Genomic DNA, 20,105 nt, shown 5'->3' with positions numbered 1-20,105 from the left:
TTTTTTTTTTTTTTTTTTTTAAAGTATATACCTTATAAACCCCATCTTCCTGCTAAATCAACTATTAAATGATAAATATTAAATTTCATTATACATATCATTTAAGGTTTCCTTCTCTATTCCTGGTGGATGCACTTGAGTGCATTTTGTATTTCACAGAATGCACTGTAGTGTACTAATACTGTATATATTAATTTTTCTTAGTATGGAAATAGCTGTCCATTTAAACTTTGATCGGTTGTTTGATGTACTTACAATAACAGTAAGTATGTTACGTAAAAATGTTTATAAACGATTAATATCTTATTTTCATTACAAGATGGTTCAACTGAATGGCTGGAGTGGTCTTTCACCAATAAAAATGTTTCACTTGACAATTACTTGTTTTCCCACAACGCTTTATGCTATTGACTACTAAAGAAAACCTGAATCTTTTTCACCTATTTATACAAGGATTAGATACAAACTATCAGAATTAAGTAAGCAACTATATAATTCTGTCCACAGTGAAAACCCTGAATAAAACTTTTTTCAAAAGGCATGTAAGTGGTTTTTGAACTGTAAAATTTCATGTCTCCTGTCAGAGTGAGCATTTGTAATTCCCACATGTGTGTATACAGACACACAAATACACACCTGTGCACATACACACAAACACACACACTCACACACGCGCATACAAACATTTTCCTAACAAGTAATCTACACAGGCTTGCTGCTGTTTTTGCAGCTGCCAGTCCCTGAATCTGTCACATATAACCCAGTGTCTGGTAATCGGAGTTTCTTCTTCGGAGGAGTCTTCAGTGTTCCAGATCTTTCTTTTACCTTGTATTCTAAAGTGCTGTGAGGTACCCCATAAATTCCTTGTGCTTTGGAAACACTCATTTTTCCGCTCATTACCATTGCAATAGCCTCTTCCATTATTTCATGATCATACTGCCGATAGCGGCCACGTTTTTTCCTGGGCTGCTTATTATCTTTTCGATCCAATCCATCTTCAGTGTTTTCAGAGGTTCCATCAACTGTTCCATTTTTAGAATTAAGACACAAAGGAGAGAGGTCCCCATGTAGAAAATAAGAGTCAACACTTGAGTGAGTTACAGGCCCAGAACATTCTATTTTGTTCTGCTTAGGGAGTATATTTTTCAGTTTTTGGAGAGCTGATCCTTCCAGGACTGAAGAGGTTTTAGAAACTTGATACATAACATCCAGCAGACCAGAACCATCAGGTTGTGGTTTTGAAACAGAACTCACTCGTAGCTGAGGAATTTTTAACTGTACAGTAGGATTTGAAGTTTCATATTGTAGGCTTTCATTTTTTTCTTTAAATTGAGTAACCATTTTCTGTAGAGTTAACTGATGGAGGTAACTGGAAGCTGTTGGGAATTTTAATTCTGAGGTTTCAAGTAGATTGACTTTACTTTTTTCTGTGCGCTCTGCTTGAGCTCTTGCCCACAAGGCTACTTTCTGCAGCACTGCACAAGTTTCTTTACTGTCTTTATATGAGTAACTATCATTGAAATCTCGAGTTTTGTTTTTAAAAGATGCAGGCTTCCCTGCTGGTAAGGCTTCTAAGTGGAGAAGTAAAGTTTTTTGAGGTATGCCATAAAGTATGCCTGCTTTATTTATGTCCAGTGCTCCAGACTGAATGTCTTTCAAAGCTTTTGAGAGCAAACCATCTGCAAACTCAGCACTTCTTTCCACATAGTCCTCTCTGTTTCTGTGTAGTCTCCTGGATGGATGGAATGAAACGATGGTAAACTGATGCATGAGAGACTCTCACACAGCTATGGAAGGGGAGGGTCCACTCCTTTATTATACTCCTTGCTTAGGTAACATCACTGCTTATGACACTTTTAAGTCTGTGAGATGTAGTAGTTACTCCTTATCAAAGCAAACGCTACAGTCCTGGTAGGACAATGTGTCAATCATACGGTGGCCTCAACAGGCAGACCTTCCAAGAACATAAAATCCTAACTCAGTATTTGTAAAAATATTCTCATGATGTTGCTATTCCTCTGACAGATGCTTGCAGAGCAACACTTATAATTTTTATCTGCACAATTAGTGTTCCATTATAAAAAATACCCAAATCCTAAAGGAGTTTTTGTTAGTAGAAACGTGACGTTACCACTAAACAAGTAATAAAAGAGTCAACCCCTTTAAAGGAAATTTGTAGCAGCAAGAATATTACCAAACACAAACATCCCATATTTCCACAGACTAATTTTTCTCTAGACAAAAACTTAAAATTTGAAATAAGTCAATAAATCATATTTGAAAATGAGTTACTTTTGGATATTATAAATGCTACTTCTATTTCTAATGTATCTCTGTAATTTTCAAAGTTCCTCAAATAGAAAGCTCACTGTAACTTATGATTCAAATGCAACTACAACCTTGGTTGAAACAAATTATAGGTTACATCTAAGATTTAAATGTGACAAAAAAGCCTCCTATGCTTGTAGTTAATGGGAAGATGCAAAAGTTAAAAAATAAAATCATAAATCCAAGAATCCAACAGAACAGCATTTTATAACTAATTTTTTATTTTAAATAATTTAATGACAGTTTTCAAAACATGAAAGGTCTATTTGTGGTGATTACTAAAATTAAATAGTTTGTCACCACACCTAAAGCACAATGAAAAAAAATGTAAACACTATCAGCTAGCTTTAAGAAGTATTAAGTATATTACTTTTAGAATCTGTTCACTGTTTTAAAACTTAAATATTAAAATTAAATATTTTCCTTAAAATTGCCTCCTGCATATTTAAAATTGTCTTTACTTGTCCTGCTTCTTAGTTTGTATTCTATGATTAAGTTGGTAGTTCACTTTAGCAACATGAACTAAAGTTTGGTGATTGTTCTGATAACTTTTCTTTAACAGAAAGAATAAAAAAGAAAGACAAAGGACAAATGAACGTATGAGAGAGACATACTTATGAGTGACAAAAATTCTGGAGGAAAACTACATATGTAAATCTACGCAAAATAGTATTAACAGTTTTATGCAGAGGTAATTTAATATTAGTACTGAATTATATTTCCTAGATATTGCTTACCCAGCCATTGAATTTTCAGAAGGAGGATCACATATGGACGATTCTTCAGATTTTATGCTGGTTTTCTTTGTAGAGAGATCTAACACTCCATCCCCTATAATTTTGGCAAGAGAAAAGACTTTATATTTGTGACACACAGGCAATCTTTACATTTTAACGTTTCATATTTTACTGATCTAATTCATGACCTAAAAATGAATACTTGTATTCGACATGTGGCCGTCACCTACTCATCTTATGGTCTTAGCAAAAGGGTGTGACTGGGATGGCACTAGTTAGGAAAGAAAGAAGACAGGAGGAGCTGGAGGACCAGGGGATGTAAAGAAACTAACAGACTATAGCACATAAAATCTGTTATTATTGGTCACCCTTCCCACCATTTTGCAGTGAACAACCATCTGATTGCTCATCCATGAGTGCTTTCCATTCACGGCTGTCCAGATGATGCTTTCTTTGGGAAGGCAGGAGTAGTGTAAATTGTAAAAAGTGGAAAGAATAGTAAATAGGATGATGAATAAGAGAATTGAATAATCAGCATTTACTAGGGCTAGCAATATGTGGCACATGTAAACTGTGACTCTACGTATAACCAATGTTTTTTTTTTAGAACTCACTGTATATAACTGTACTATTTTAAATTACTGAAATGTACAGTACTTGAATCATTGCCTATTTAATATACTGTGGTTATATCTATGGTTGGATGAAGAATAATCTAAGGCATAACTTTTAATAATATAATTTTTAGGAAAAATAACCTGTTACAAAATGACTGCCTATTTGTTATTATATTATAGTCATTTTTATTAGTATTATTTAATTTACACAAATAAAACTTCAAAGATTCAGACATACTGTTAATCTGACAAACTGCAGGATAAAAAATAAAAATACACTATAAATTTAAAACAGCAATAAATAATACTGTGAATGTCTTTACTAATAGCTAAAAAAAAAAAAGGAAAATTTAAGCTATAAAAAAGGGATCATTACTTTTATTAAAAAAAAAAAATGTTAAAAAATATACCTGAAAACTCAACTGGGTTTTATTATTAGCATATGAACTCACCTAACACTTAAGTGCCCTGGGAGATACAAAGGTGAAAAAATAAAACATCATACGCATAACCTCCTATGTACAATTCAACAATTATTTATTGTTTATGATGTGCAAAGCAGTAGTAAAAAAAAGGCAGAAGTACCTACTAGGATCTACTGAGATGACTCATACAATAATGCTAACAATGACAATACCAAACATATTTCAGGTTGAGGAGAAAGAATGAAGAGTAAGTTGATAATGACTATAGGGCTGAGGGGCTGCTATTTTATAAATACAGTCTTATCGGTACAGGCCTCTTCGACTTGAACAGTCTTGAACAAGGTGAGGCTACCAATCAAGCAGGTATCCTGGGGAAACCTTCTAAAAGGAACAGTGTGTGCAAGGGCTGTATGTGTAATCACTTATGGAATGTCTGAGGAAAAGTAAAGAGGCCAAGGTGCCTGGAGTGGAGTAAGCTAGGCTGAGAGTGAGATGAGATCAGAAATGTTGCCAGAAGACATATCACATAGGACACTGTCAGCCATGGTAAGACTGTGGTGAGTTTTATTCTGAGAGAGATAGGAAGCCACTGGAGGGTTCTGAGCAGAAGACTGTCATGATTTTAATTTGTGGTTTTAAAGAATCAACCTGCTGTGCACACATGGCCTGCACAGGGCTAAGAGTGGAGGCGGGAAACTGGATGGATAAAGTGCTATGCTATTTCCCATCTCTGTGCGTTCATATATTCAGCTAGTTTCCTCTGCCTAGATGGCTACTAATTCTGCCTTCCTTCTATCCCCACACACATTCTAACCAATCTTATTTAGCATTCAGTTCACAGCTTGGACTTGGTTGTCATTCTTCTAGGTTCCTATACCAGCAACACTTACCTATGTTATTTAGCATTTAGCAGGTTGTAGTCCAGGTGCTTATACACTTACCAGTGTTAGTCACCAGCCTATAAGCTACGTAAGGTAGTGTCTATTTTATTCACCGATGTATAACCACTGCCTACAATAGTGCCTGGCACACACTAAATGTTCAATTAATATTTGCTGAATAGAATTTTGAAGAACTGCAAGAAATTCAGTATGGCTAGAGGTTAGCGTGCCTATATTAAAAGGGTAAAAGTATCTTTTTTTTTTTTTTAAATGAAGTATCTTGCCTCAGTTTATTGGTAATCTCCCACTCCTTATGTATCAAAGCACTAACCCATTAAACCTTTCACTACTAAGTTGATTCCGACTCACAGTGACCCTACAGGACAGAGTAGAACTGCCCCATAGGGTTTCCAAGGCTGTAATCTTTATGGAAGCAGACTGCTACATCTTTCTCTGTGGAGAAGCTCATGAGTTCAAACCACCGACCCTTCAGTTAGCAGCTAAGCGCTTAACCACTGCACCACCAGAGCTCCCTAAAGCACTTAGAAAGCCCTCAAATAGCCTATGCAGTGGCATCATGTCTCTGGAATTGCAGCACATTGTTCACTTGGCCTGGAATGCTCTTTCTACCTATTCAACATGTCAAATTTCTACTTCAACTTTCCTACTCATCCTTAAAGATTCAGATCTCCCCAAGCAGAAGCTGGTTATTTTGTCCCGTGGGTCAGCAGCATCCTGTAACACTGTACTGTGTTACACTGCATAAATATAACATAACATTATGACACTATCATGCAATTATTAACTTACATGTCTTTTCCTCCCATGAGATTGAATTCCTCAAGGTTGGGGATCTTAACTTATTATTCACTTGTATTTCATTAATCCTAATACAGTGTTAGAATCTACTAAAGGAAGAAACAAATGCTGTTTTCTCTGTTTTAGTATCATCATTTGTCTTTCCTAGTAATTAAAATTTTACTCTTATTTCAAGACCCTATCTTAAGACCACCTTCTTCAAGAAATGATCACTGTCTAACCGATATTCAGGTTTATCATTGTAGCACTAATTTTGATTTTGCTCATGTTTTATGTACAATTTGTAGTATATAAAACATACTTCCTCATAAGTCTGTTATTTCCTAATAAAAGTTACAAAATGAATTACTGAAATTTCTTCAGTGCTAAATGGTTCTAGATTGTTAATATACTCAATTTAAAATTATTCCACAAATAATAATAAAAGGAGGTACAGGGAGCCCCTTCTCTTTCTCCTTTGCATAAACAACGTAAACCAGCTGTAGCTCCCTAGCTAGGGCAATATAGGTATTCTTGTCCTTTCTGGGGCATCCTTTGACTGCTGGTTTGACAGCCACACACAGCTCTGGCTACAGCTCATTTTAATCTTGAGGATGAGCTACACCTATGCCCTGTTCTACCTTTAAGATATACTCCTGACTCTTACTCTGTAGGAACTCTAAACAGTGACCCAGATGAGAAATGCTTTTATCTTTTTATTACAGTCCCATCTCCAGATCCAGGCTGTCTATATTAAAGGTTTTGCTAATAACTAAAGTAACATACTATAATCTGTGTCTGGTGAAAATGAAAAACGTTCTCTTTCAACATATTTGTCACCCATTCCCATAGAGTAGATTCTGATCCATAGTGACCCTAGAGGATACAGAAGAACTGCCTCATAGGGTTTGCAAGGAGTGGCTGGTGGATTTGAACTGCCGCCCTTTTGGTTAGCAGCCATATCACTTAACCACTGCGCCACCAGGGCTTCATATTTCTCACATCATGTTAAAATTCTTTAATCAATGAACATTTACATAGTTAGCAAAAAATACATAAATATGTAAGTAAATAGTTCTGATATGCAGTAAGGATTTTTAGGTAAATTTTAGTTATCAATAGCAAATTTCACTTTCTATTAGCAGTATTACCACCTATACTATTTTGTGAATACTGTTATTACTTTTTTCTATCTAAAGCCTGTAGCTCAAGAGCTAGAGAAAATAAAACCGGTTATCCCTAGGATTGCCTGAATTAGAAAAGCAAAGCAGTAAGAAGAGAAGGGCAGAGAGAGATTGGGAGGAACGATGGAGAAAAAGAAAGATCAGGTTTAGAGGTAAAGGTTTATTTTCCTGTTCCTTCTGATGCTTTATATATATGTAGCTGATTTATATTAGCATCACTCATTGGACATGGAGATATCATGTCATAACTAGATTGTTTTGTTTGATGTGTTTATTTCCAAAGTCCTAATTAACTCAATGGATAAAAATTAAGCATTTTATTATACTAAAAGCTCTAGGGTAATATAAAATAAGTAGAAGAAATAGTTTGACCTTGTACATTTTAGAGTCTAGGTAGAAACATGACATGTATTTATACGAAGCAAAAAGAAGTAATATTCTTTAAGACAAGGATAAGACTGTGTGGAATAAAAAGTAAATGTAACAAGTTCAAACAGAAACACAAAAACTCTCCAAAGTTGATTATTTTTCTGTCATTCTAATTACCAATGCTACTGTTTTATATATTATTACAACAGCTTAAATTTTAAATGGACACACCTCTCATGTAAAGGCAAAAACTCTAAAGAAAACTGTAGTCAAAATTACCTTGAAAATTCTCCAGAGAAGCTAACACATTGGAGATCAACACACTGCCTCTCAATAAGTGGAAGACAATTGCTTCTCCCAGTGTTGGAAAGAATAAGCGATTTCTTTGGTTAAATACTTTATGTCACAGTTGACATGTGTTCAGAGCCCATATTGATGGAAGATGATTATCTTTAAATAACTTGAGAGTAGCAAGGTATTATGGATTAAACTGTCCCCCTTAAATATGTGTTGGCATTCTAACCACTATACCTATGGATGTAATCCTGTTTGGAAATAGGGTTCTCTTTGTTATGTTAATTAGATCATACCCAAGTAGGGTGGGTTCTAAATCTAAACACTTCTGAATTACAAAAGAAGCAGATCAGACAACTGTCTTTTCTTATATTATTTAATACCTATTCAAGTATGTGTTATGTGTATGTGTTTGTATACACACTCGTGCACACACACATTATGCATACAGAAAGAGGGAGGAAGGAGGGACAGAAGAAAAAAGAGAGGGACAGAAGAAAGGAGAGAAGGGAGAGGGAAGGAGAGGGGGGAGAGAGAGACTGATTTAATTCATTCATTTGTATCACTGGGTTTAGTTTTTCGTTATTACAATAATGGGGAAATGAACATTCATGAACATTCTTATAAATGTTTTCTTATGTTCATGTGCAAGAGTGTCTCTAAGATATATACGTAGAAGTGAAATTGCTGGACAGTAGGGCATTTTTAACTTTAGTAGATATTACCAAATGTCTTTCCTACATCCTTGCCAACATTTGTTATTGTTGAGATTTTTAATTTTTCCTAATCTGAAGAGTCAGAATCAACTTGATGGCAGTGGGTTTTTGCTTAGATTAACTATAAAGTTTCAGAGTCATGAGGGACACAAGCAACACTACATAAAAGCAACACATCAATCAGGTCTTAACACTGGTGTTCTCTTTCCTCATCTGCCTCCCTCCCTACATGAAATATTTTTTTTAAAAAAGGGGAGGTTATTATTTTCCCAATGTGTTTTATCTAGTACATAAATAATCTAGTACTGAAATCTAAAGTAGTAATTAAGACTGGCTGCAAAGTCTTAGCTTAAGGATGTTTATTTATGTTCTATGTTTCTATAATGTTCTCTAATCATATAATGTATGTCACTATTATGCTTTCAAAATACATATATATATAAGTACCTATAATAAAAATTTAGAAATAATATGCCTACCTTTGTGAGGATCTCTAACATTAACTATTAAAAAAAGAAACACAAACCAAATCCGTTGCCTTCGAGTCAATTCTGACTCATAGTGACCCTATAGCTGTTAGAAACCTGTAAATCATTAGAAACTTATTTAAAAATTTCTGAACTTAGACATGGAAATATGTAAAGTATATGAGAATGTTAACCTTGAAATTGACTTTGACCTGGCATGCTGTGACAAAAGATAACATAGTTAATCTCTGTAAACTAGCCTTGAGATATAAGTCTAAATAATATCTAACTTTGAAGAGAAGATACAACATTTGGCTAATCTCTAACTCTGGAGAGAAGACAAAACATAATGGTCTTTGAAGTCACATTGGCCCTTATCCTATGAAGACAAGGTGAGAATTTCAATATAAACCCTAAAGTTCTGCTCACTCACCAAGATAAGGCAGAGGCAATGGGATCTTTCTCTAGTCTCTTAACTCTCTCAGAATATCGAGAGCCAGTTGAGACTGCCTGCCACTGCTGACCTCAGACCGTACCTACAAGGGACCTCTGCTGAGTTTGAGCCGTGGTCAAGCCTTCCTCCCGAGATCTCTTGTGAAGGTAAAAGTCTGAACATTGTAATTGTTAATTCTGATTCTCTAGTTCTAAATGAATGCTGTGAGGTCTTTCTTGCGTGGCTTGCCATGACCATCCTTGCAATAAACTAAACAAGTTTATGCATGTGTCAAACCTAGGTATTTCTCTATTAATTTCTAAGGTTACAATCCTATATGACAATTTAGGACTGTTAATCTAAAAATATTGGAAACTGCTTATATATCCGAAGATACAGAATTAGTTAAATATTAATGTGATAATTTTACAAAATAGAATACTATTCAGCTAAGTAAATCAACTAAACTACTAAAATAATTCTGTAGAAAAATATTTACTAACACAAGCGTGTTTAAAAATATGTATTTTAAAAAACAGGCTATAGAAGATTATTCTGTTGGTTTTCCTGTGGTGTCATTAACTTTGTTCTTTTATTTCCATAACTCTGATAAACTTGGAGTTAGATCTAAAGCAAGTGGTTCTCAAACGTTTTGATTTCATAATCCCTCTTTACTTTCAAACATTACTGAAGACCTGAAAGGGCTTTTGTTTATGTGATTTGTATTTACTAAATCAATATCAAAAGAGAACTAGTGAAACAGGACATAGTTCTAATTACTAATCAGGATGGAACACAAGACAAAAAGATACAGAATATAAAAGAAAGGAGGAGACATAAAGAACAGAATAAGAACATCAAATATGTTTCATGTTTCAATGCAATTTCAACAGGAGATAAAGAGTTGCAATGTATTTGAAAAGATAATGGCTGAAATATTTCCAATATTAATTAAAGACATGCATCTTCAGTTTTAGGAACCATATGACTCCCAAGCAAAATAAGTGAAAAGAACTGACTCCCAGCCATACCCTAGACAACCTGAACAACACCATAAACAAAACAGGAAAGGACAGTGGGAAGAAGAGAGAAAGCAGGAGGGAGAAGGAAAACAAGAGGGGAAGGGAGAGTGAGAGGAAGAAGAGTGGGAGGAAGATAAAGGGGGAAGAAGAGGGAGCGATCCTAAAAGCTGAGAGAGTGAAGATTATCTACAAAGGAAAGACTATTAGTTGGGCAGCAACAGCATTACTGGAAGCCAAAAGACACTATTATAGTATCCTTAAAATGCTGAAATAAAGTAATTGTCAGCCTAGATTTGTGTACCCAGAAAAATTATCTTTTAAGGACAAAGGAAAAACAAATATGAGTTTACTACCAATACACCCTTATTAAAGGAATTTCTGATCCCAGAAGAAAATGTGAGATGTAAGAAGGGGTGGTGAACAACAACAGCAAAAAAAGATAATTACGGATGCACACGTAAACAGAAATTATGATATAAAGTTATGTTTAAATCGTGATGTCATAAAAAGAGAATTAAAGCACTGATAAAATGGTGATAAGTGTGAGGGGCAGATAATGAGTCAAAACACCCTAGGGTAACCACTAACACAACAAATAGGTTATATAACTTCAAAATTAGCAAAGGGAAAAAGGTGAAATGTGAGGAAAAAACTGAATCATTCCAAAAGAAAATCAGAAAGGAGGAAAAAGAATATAACAAGGGGGAAAAAATAGCATAAAATAGATGATAGAAACAAATAACTACATGACTGATGAGTACTTTAAAAGGATACAGGTTGCTTCAGGAAAACAAAACTAAATTTTGGTGGGAATTATTAAGAAGGTATATGTACATATGTCAATTTGGGAGCTGTAGGGGAGGTTTTCCTAAGGAAATGATGCAGAAAATGAGACCCGAAAAAAAAAACAAGTAAAATTTATTTAGAAAAAAGTGGTGGCAGTAGAGGGCAGCTTCTACAGAGAGGCCACAGAATGTGTGATTGTTCTGAGGCCAGAGTGTATGACATTCAGGACACTGAGAGAAAGCCAGTATGATGAATAAGAAGAAAGACAGGCACAGATGAGACTGGATAGGTAGGCAGGGGTTAGACAGGGAAGTGTAGAGTTTTAGACTTTATCCTAAGGACAATGGGAAGCCATTAAGGGTTTTTAAGCGGTGGGCAGTAGTATGCCTAGACTGGGAATTTTAAAAGACAACCTATTGTTTCCTGTATCCCTAGAGTCAGAGAAGGTTAGTTTGGAAGGGACATGAGCTCATATAGTCATATTATGTTTTGTTCTTCTCAAGCACGGAACATAAATTTTTCTTCCACATGTGTTTAGCCTCAGAAAATAAAAGTTCAGCGTAGAAAAACAAGAAGAATAATTTTATTGGCTTCATTAGTGGATACAGAAACGTATCTTCTGAATTGAACTTTAAAAACTGTTGGACATTCTCCTAACAGAATTAACAACAGACTTCACTTATAAACAGTGCAGTTAAGCAGAATACATAACACCATATACGGCTCTCTTAATTACACTAACATCTCAGCTGACAACTGCACTTACCTTAATCACAGCCAAGAAACCAGAAGATAATGGTGGCAGCAGCAGCAACAACCATGGATACTTGACAAACTATATTACTGAAAATCATATATTCTATTCAATGTAGTCGCTCAAATGCTCACTTGAAGACTATCATATTTTTATGCAAATAATGCACACATTATATGTTTTTTGCCAACCGTGCAACCCTTGTTGTGCATTATTTCCCTGGGCACATTATGTGCATTATATGTGTGGGCACATTATTTACACGGGCACTTTATTTGTGAAAATACCGTAATTGGTATTAGCCCCATACATAATATGTTTAAAAAAAAAAAAAGAAAGAAGGCAATCTTACTCAAACTAGCAGACACAGTTTCCAAAATTTTAGCCTACTGATAGCAATGTAATTTTTTAAAAAGATTTTTTTTATCTGTTGCCAATTAGGTAAAGAGAAAATATTCCCAAAATATTCAAGTCACTAAAAGACAGTGAAATCATTAATATTCATAAAAATGACCCTTAAAGTTCCGCATGCTATTTAAGATAATACAAAGATATTTCAGAATAGTTTCCATTCAAAATTTTAAAATAACAAATTTCACTGCTAAATATCATAGATCCAATGGTCAAGCCTCAATTAGCAACATTTAATTTTAGCTGCATTTAAGAATAGTGAAGATTTTTAATTCTATAAATTCAATGTCATAGATCATGCCAAGCACTGAAGATACAAAAAGGAAAACACAAGATTCCTGCTCCCAAAGGTTTAGTACAATGGGTTAATAGACATGCAAACAATCATAATGCAGTAAGAAAATTACTATAATGAAAGTTCTAGCAAAATATTCATTGGACCTCATGGCATAAAACTGTAGCAACAAGGCCAATTAAGTGCTGCTGTTTCCATTTCTGCCCACATTTGATCTTATTTTGTATAGGATTGGTAAATACTTCATAGTTGTGGAGGTAATGATAAAGGTCCACAGATGCAAATTTCTTCCTGTACACAGAATTTAAGAGAAGTTTTTACTTTCATGTCAGATTAAAGCTGGAAGCTTAAAAAAAAAAAAACAAAAACAAACTTTGATCTACTAATGTTATTTATACTTGTTCCTCAGTGTACCAGGACAAAAAAGAATCACTGGTATCGACAAAGCATGATTTACTTTCCTATCAGTTTCTCAGGCTCAGAGTATTTATACAGATCTGCAGAACTTAAAGAGCACGAAGAAATATCTACTAATATTTGAATCACCTGGATTGAAAACACAATGAAGAGGCAAATGGGAATGTTTTTTCTCAGGGTAATTATACTTTAAGTCAGTCTAGAGTTTGTGGAAGAGAGGGCAAAGATAATGAAGTGAGTGGAAACTGACTTAGGAAAAACAACTAAGGAAACTGAAAAGATTATCACAGAAAATAGATGCTTGCAGAGATACAGTAGTTTCAACAACTATTTACACTCCCAGTAGGTAAAAGTAGTCTTTCTCATATTGTTGCAAATGAGGGGAAACAGACAAACAAAAAAAAAACCCTAAAGACTAGCATGGAAAAGTGTTTTTGAGATATAATAATTTCTATAAATATTTACAGTACTACTAACTAATACATGGAATACACAGGAATCAAATCAAACACATCTGTGGAAAGAGACAGTGGAGAAGCTCAGTATCATCAGTCAAAACAGGGCCAGGGGCCGACTGCAGAACAGACCATCAATTGCTCATACGCAACTTTAATTTGAAGCTGAAGAAAATACAGGCAAGTCCACGAGAGCCAAAATACGACCTTCAGTATATTACACCTGAATTTAGAGACCATCTCAAGAATAGATTTGGCACACTGAACACTAATGACAAAAGACCTGACAAGTTGTGGGATGACATCAAGGACATCATACATGAAGAAAGCAAGAGGTCACTAAAAAGACAAGAAAGAAAGAAAGAAAAGACCAAAATGGATGTCAGAAGAGACTCTGAAAGTTGCTCTTGAACATCGAGTAGCTAAAGCGAAAGGAAGAAATGATGAAGTAAAAAAGCTGAACATAAGATTTCAAAGGGCGGCTCAGGAAGAAAAAGTAAAGTTTTATAATGAAACGTGCAAAGACCTGGAGTTAGAAAACCAACAGGGAAGAAATGGCTCAGCATTTCTCAAGCTAAAAGAACTGAAGAAAAAATTCAAGCCTCAAGTTGTAATTTTGAAGGATTCTATGGGTAAAATATTGAATGATGCAGGGATCACTAAAAGAAAACGGAAGGAATACACAGAGTCATGGTACCAAAAAGAATTGGTTGACATTCAACCATTTCAGGAGGTGGCATATGATCAAGAACCAATGGTACTGAAGGAAGAAGTCCAAGCTGCACTCAAGGCATTGGCGAAAAACAAGGCTCCAGGAATTGATGGAATACCAACTGAGATGTTTCAAAAAACACATGCACTGCTGGAGGTGCTCACTCATCTACGTCAAGAAATTTAGAATACAGCTTCCTGGCCAACAGACTGGAAGAGATCCATATTTGTGCCCTTTACAAAGAAAAGTGATCCAACAGAATGAGGAAATTTTCGAATAATATCGTTAACATCACATGCAAGTAAAATTTTGCTGAAGATCATTCAAAAGCAGCTGCAGCACTACATCAACAGGGAACTGCCAGAAATTCAAGCCAGATTCAGAAGAGGATGCGGGAACTAGGGATATCACTGCTGATGTCAGATGGATCTTGGCTGAAAGCAGCAAATACCAGAAAGATGTTCACTTGTGTTTTATTGACTACACAAAGGCATTCGACTGTGTGGATCATAACAGAATATGGATAACATTGCAAAGAATGGGAATTCCGGAACAGTTAAACTTGTGCTCATGAGGAATCTGTACAAAGACCAAGAGGCAGTCATTTGAACAGAACAAGGGAATACTGAGTGGTTTAAACATGTGCGTCAGGGTTGTATCCTTTCATCATACTTCTTCAATTTGTATGCTGAGCAAATAATCTGATAAACTGGACTATATGAAGAACAGGGTATCAGGATTGAAGGAATACTCATTGACAACCTGTGATGTGCAGATGACACAAACTTGCTTGCTGAAAGAGAAGAGGATTTGAAGCACTTACTGATGAAGATCAAAGACTACAGCCTTCAGTACGGATTGTACCTCAACATAAAGAAAATAATAATCCTCGCAACTGGACCAATAAGCAACATCATGATAAACAGAGAAAAGATTGAAGTTGTCAAGGATTTCATTTTACTTAGATCCGCAATCAACAGCCATGGAAGTAGCAGTCAAGAAATCAAATGACAAAATGGGACTAATGAGGCGCAGCAGTCCAGTGACAGGGACTGGAGGGCAGAGGGGGACAGGAAAGCTGGTGACTGGAAACCCAAGGTTGAGTAAGGACAGTGTTGACATGTAGTGGGGTTGTTAACCATTGTCATAGGGCAACATGCGTACTAACTGTTTAATGAGAAACTATTTTGTTCTGTAAACCTTCATCTAAAGTGAGGGTGGCAGCACAGCTGGAAGAATGTGATCGATGTCGCTGAACTGTGCATGTAGAAATTTTTGAAGTGGTGTGTCTTTGGCTATGCATATTTTCAGCCCAAAAAAAAAAAAAAAAAAGGACGAGAAGGGAGAGCGTTGACATGTGGTGAGGTTGTCGACCGATGTCATGGAACAATAAGTGTACTGACTATTTTGTGAGAAACTGTTTATTCTGTAAACCTTCACCTGAAGTACAATCAAAAAAAAAAAAAAAAGTTAAATATAGAACTACCATATTAAAAAAAAAAAAAAAGAAATCAAACGATGTATTGCATTGGGCAAATCTACGGAAAAAGAGCTCTTAATGTGTTGAAAAGCAAAGAAGTCACTTTGAGGACTAAGGTGTGCCTGACCCAAGCCATGGTGTTTTCAGTTGCCTCATAACCGTGTGAAAGCTGGACAAGGAATAAGGAAGACTGAAGAAATGACACCTTTGAATTATGGTGTTGGTGAAGAATATACCACGGACTGCCAGAAGAATGAAAAAATCTGCCTCGGAAGAAGTACAGCCAGAATGGTCCTTAGAAACAAGGATACTGAGACTTCATCTCACGTACTTTGGACATGTTATCAGGAGGGACCAGTCCCTGGAGAAGGATATCATGCTTGGTAAAGTAGAGGGTCAGCTAAAAAGAGGAAGACCCTCAACAAGATGGACTGACACAGTGGCTGCAACAACGGGCTTAAGCATAACAACGATCGTGAGGATGGCGCCGGACCAGGCAGTATTTTGTTCTGTTGTAGACAGGGTCGCTATGAGTCAGAACTGACTCAATACACCCAACAACAACTATTAAGTAAAAGTAGTATACTCATATTGTTACAGGTCGAAAAAATGTAAAATGATGGGTAAATGTTTAAGACAGAGATTTGAGCTTATCTATCAGAGGTGTCAAACAATAATGTTTTAATAAGCACTTAGTGTAAATCAGTGTTATAAGTATCATCTCTTATATTATAGAAGGAGCTGTGGTGGTGCAGTGGTTGAGAGCCAGGGCTACTATCAAAAGGTCGCAGTTCAAATCCACCAGCCGCTCCTTGGAAACCCTAAGGGGCAGTTCAACTCTATCCTATAGGGTTGCAATGAGTCGGAATTGACTTGAAGGCAGTGGGTTTGTTTTATGCTTTTTTTTTTTTTGTTTGTTTTATATTATAGAAGAACCCTATACAGGGAAGGAAGCTGGGCAGGATAGTCCGTTGAACAATTTCTTTGCTTATTTGGACATTCTGGTTTCTTCTTCTGAGAACTGTCTTTGTCTATTTTTCTATTGTCTTTTTTTCATCAGTTATAGTTTTGTTTTGTTATTCTAATGGCTATCAGTTACATAAATTGTAAATATTGTCTCCAAAGCTGAGGCTTGACAATTTTACTCTGTTCACAATGACTTTTATAATACTTAAGGTCTGACATTTCAGCACAGTTGCATTTACAAAATTGTTGCACGTATTGTGGTTCTTCATCTTAAGGACTTCTTTCTTATTTTGAGTTCATTAAGGTATTATGTCATATTTTGTTTTCAAAGTTTTAGTTTTGCTTTTCACATTTAGCCGTTTAACCCGACATGAATTAATTTTGTGAGTGGTATAAGGTAGGGATCTATCTATTTTTTTTGTCCATATGCATAACCAATTGCCTCAGAGCCATTTATTCAATATGCCATCCTTCCTAGTGATTTCTAATCACATCTCTGTCTTGAATCAAAACCAAAACCAAAACCAAAAAAAAAAAAAAAACCCGTTGCTGTCAACTCAATTCCGACTCATAGTGACCCTACAGGACAAACTGCCCCAAACGGTTTCCAAGGAGCACCTGGTGGATTCAAACTGCCGACCTTTTGGTTAGCAGCCATAGCTCTTAACCACTATGCCACCAAGGTTTCCATCTTGAACCAAGATTCTGCCAGTATCTGGACAGTTTCTGGGCCCTTTAACCTGTTCTGCTAACATCTATCCTGGGCAAGAGCAACCTGTTTTAATTCACTGCACTAAATAAGACTTGATATGTTTTAGGGTAAATCCCTCACCACCTTCATGTGGCTATTTTTGGCTCTTTATGTCTTAGTCATAAATTTTAGGATGAGCTACTCATGTTCCACAATAAACCCTATCAGAATTTTGACTGGAATAGCATTAGATATGTAAGTACATTAAGGGTGAACTGTCATCTTCTATAGTCTTCTCATCCATTAAAATGAAAAATATTCATTTATGGGGTCCTCTTCTATGTCCTTCAACAAAGTTTTATAATGTTCTTCACAAGGTCTTATACAGCTCATTAGTTCCATTCTTAGGCATTTTAATGTTTTTCCTGGTGCTGTTGCTATTGTACATGAGATTTTTTTAAAAACTAGATTCTCTAATTGAGTGGCTGCTGATATGTAAAATTCACACTGATTTTTAAGTACATCTTTTCCGAATTTTTTTAGTTCTAAAAGTTTACCTAGATATTCTCTCATATTTTCTACTTAATCATATTGTTTATAAATAACCACAATTTGCTTATTCTTTATCTCATTATTTATTCTCATAATTTTACTATTTCTTTTTCTCATTATGAATGCTCTCATATATGTTCACACATGTAAGAGCATCTCATAAAATGATGAAAATCAGTGACAGTGTGCATTTTTGTCTTGTCCTTTACTTCAAACCATTCAGTTATGATGTTTTCGGTAGTTTTCCAGTAGATGCTCTTTATCATGCTTAATGGAGTGCCCACCTAGTCTTGGTTTTATAAGCATTTATTAGCATAAATCTGTTACCAGCTTTTGTAGTATAATTTTTCTGATCTATTAAGATATCATTTTTCTTTTTTAATTTGGTAATGTGCAAAATCCAAAAGTTTTTCAAATACTGAATCATCTGTGTAATCCTAGTTATGATTATGTTTTCATACTTTACTGGATTCAATTTGCTAACATTTTATTTAGGACTTTTGCATGTAGGTTTATAAATGTGACTGGATTACAACTTTCTTTTGCTATCCTTGTCTGCTTTTGGCATCAAGATTACGCCAATCTTTCTCTCTTATCTCTTCTTTGGAACAGTCCTGACAGAAATTATCTATTACTTTAAGGTAATAAAAGTTACCTGTAAAGCCATTTGGGATTGAGAATTTTAGATTTATGGATTAGGCTATCCATAAATCTAGTTCCTCTATAAATTATCTGTATTATTTATGATTAGATTATCCATTGGGTTTATGGATTAGATTATCTAATTTGAATAAAGTAACTCACAAAATGAACAAGTGACTTAAATGAGCAATGTAAAGAAGTTATAGAATGAGCATAATATGAATAATGTAAGTACAGAATAAAAAAAAAAAGAACTGACACTGCTAATTCTAGTAGGAGCTCTTTAGCAACTACACTATGAATAAGAACACTGAAATCAAGGCAAACATTTTTTTAAATTCTTAAGAAAACTATTCGAAATATGGACTTGTATGTTTTCTCATTTCTAATAAAATTCTCCCTAAATGTATACTGTATAATAAAATACTGGCAGTGAAGTCTTCATTGTTAGCAAGACATTTAAAAATTGTTTACAGTGTCTTTATTTCAACCTTAAAAAATTTTAATTTGTGGAAAGATTAGTACATATAATGTATTAGTGTGTATACATACACACAAATGGATTGAAAGGTATGTGCTCTTTTTTTTTTTGATTTGGTATGCAAGTAGGCAAGTTTAGAGACCACCAACCAACACCACAGCAAAATAGTCTTGTAAAAGAAAATCTGATCTTTTCACTTTCTGCTTCAAATAGACTAGCAGCTCTCTGTGGCTCTAAGAAAATTCAAAATTCTTAGTATTTCCTATATGGCTTTCTCATAATCTGGTCCCTACCTACTTCTGTAACCACATCTATCACCATTCTCCCTCTTGCTGTCTACACTACAAGACTAAATGATTTCTATCTTAAGAATTCTGAAATCACAAATGACAATAAATCAACCAGAAAAATTAAACTGATCAAGAACTCTATCTGAAGAACAGATTTCTATCCATTAGCATTACTCTTTTCAACATCAGGGTGTTCACATATATGTATTTATGACTTTGCCTGGAATATCACAATAGTTTAAATAATGTACATATTGTTGTTTTCTACATATTTGGACCTGCCTTACCACTTAAGTTCATGGAATCCGAATTTAAAGGTGGAATTTTACTTTTAAAATGTCATCTATTCCAATTGCTATCTGATGCTTCTGAATTCCTCCAGGGATGAGAAAACCAGGGAATCATTTCCTCTTCAGGGTACCCCCTTTCTACTTTAAGAAAGGTCTAATCCGCCCGGCTACCACCACTGACTGCTCTGACCAGGATCACAACAGAGGGTTCTGGACAGAGCTGGAGAAGGATGTAGAGCATAATTCTAACCCACAGAAAAAAGACCAGATTTACTGGCCTAAAGGAGACTGGAGAACCCCCGAGAGTATGGCCCCCGGACGCCCTTTTAGCTCAGTGGTGACGTTAACTCCGAGGTTCACTGTTCAGCCTGGGAGTGGACAGCCCCGTAAAAACAAATTAGACTAACGAGGTACAGGAGTCCAGTGACAAGGGCCAGAAAGCAGAAGGGAAGAAGGAAGCTGGTGATAGGGAACCCAAGGTTGAGTAAGAATATTGTTGATGTGTTGTGAGATTGTTAACCATTGTCATAGGGCAACAGTTGTAGTAACTGTTAAATGAGAAACTATTTTGTTCTGTAAGCCTTCATCTTAAGTGAGAATAACAGCACAATT

General features: G+C 35.3%; 1 protein-coding gene across 2 annotated transcripts in view; it reads right to left on the bottom strand.

Annotated features, from left to right (window-relative positions):
• LCORL (ligand dependent nuclear receptor corepressor like) overlaps window positions 1-20,105 on the bottom strand; it is a 210,617-nt gene that overhangs the window by 32,838 nt on the left and 157,674 nt on the right. Inside the window, exons 6-7 of one of the 2 annotated variants that reach the window (XM_004375153.2) lie at window positions 3,066-3,159; window positions 1-1,732 (exon numbers count right to left, since the gene is read on the bottom strand). In XM_004375153.2, coding sequence (XP_004375210.1) covers window positions 703-1,732; window positions 3,066-3,159 — 1,124 coding nt within the window. In that variant the 3' untranslated portion in view covers window positions 1-702. The remainder of the gene's footprint in view (window positions 1,733-3,065; window positions 3,160-20,105) is intronic. The other variant, XM_004375154.2, reaches the window with a different exon arrangement.

The sequence above is a fragment of the Trichechus manatus genome, unplaced genomic scaffold (genome assembly GCF_000243295.1).
Source record: "Trichechus manatus latirostris isolate Lorelei unplaced genomic scaffold, TriManLat1.0 scaffold00034, whole genome shotgun sequence".
NCBI classification, from domain to species: domain Eukaryota; kingdom Metazoa; phylum Chordata; class Mammalia; order Sirenia; family Trichechidae; genus Trichechus; species Trichechus manatus.
Note: the sequence above shows the minus strand (reverse complement) of the source record. Positions and strands in the feature narration are given on the sequence as shown.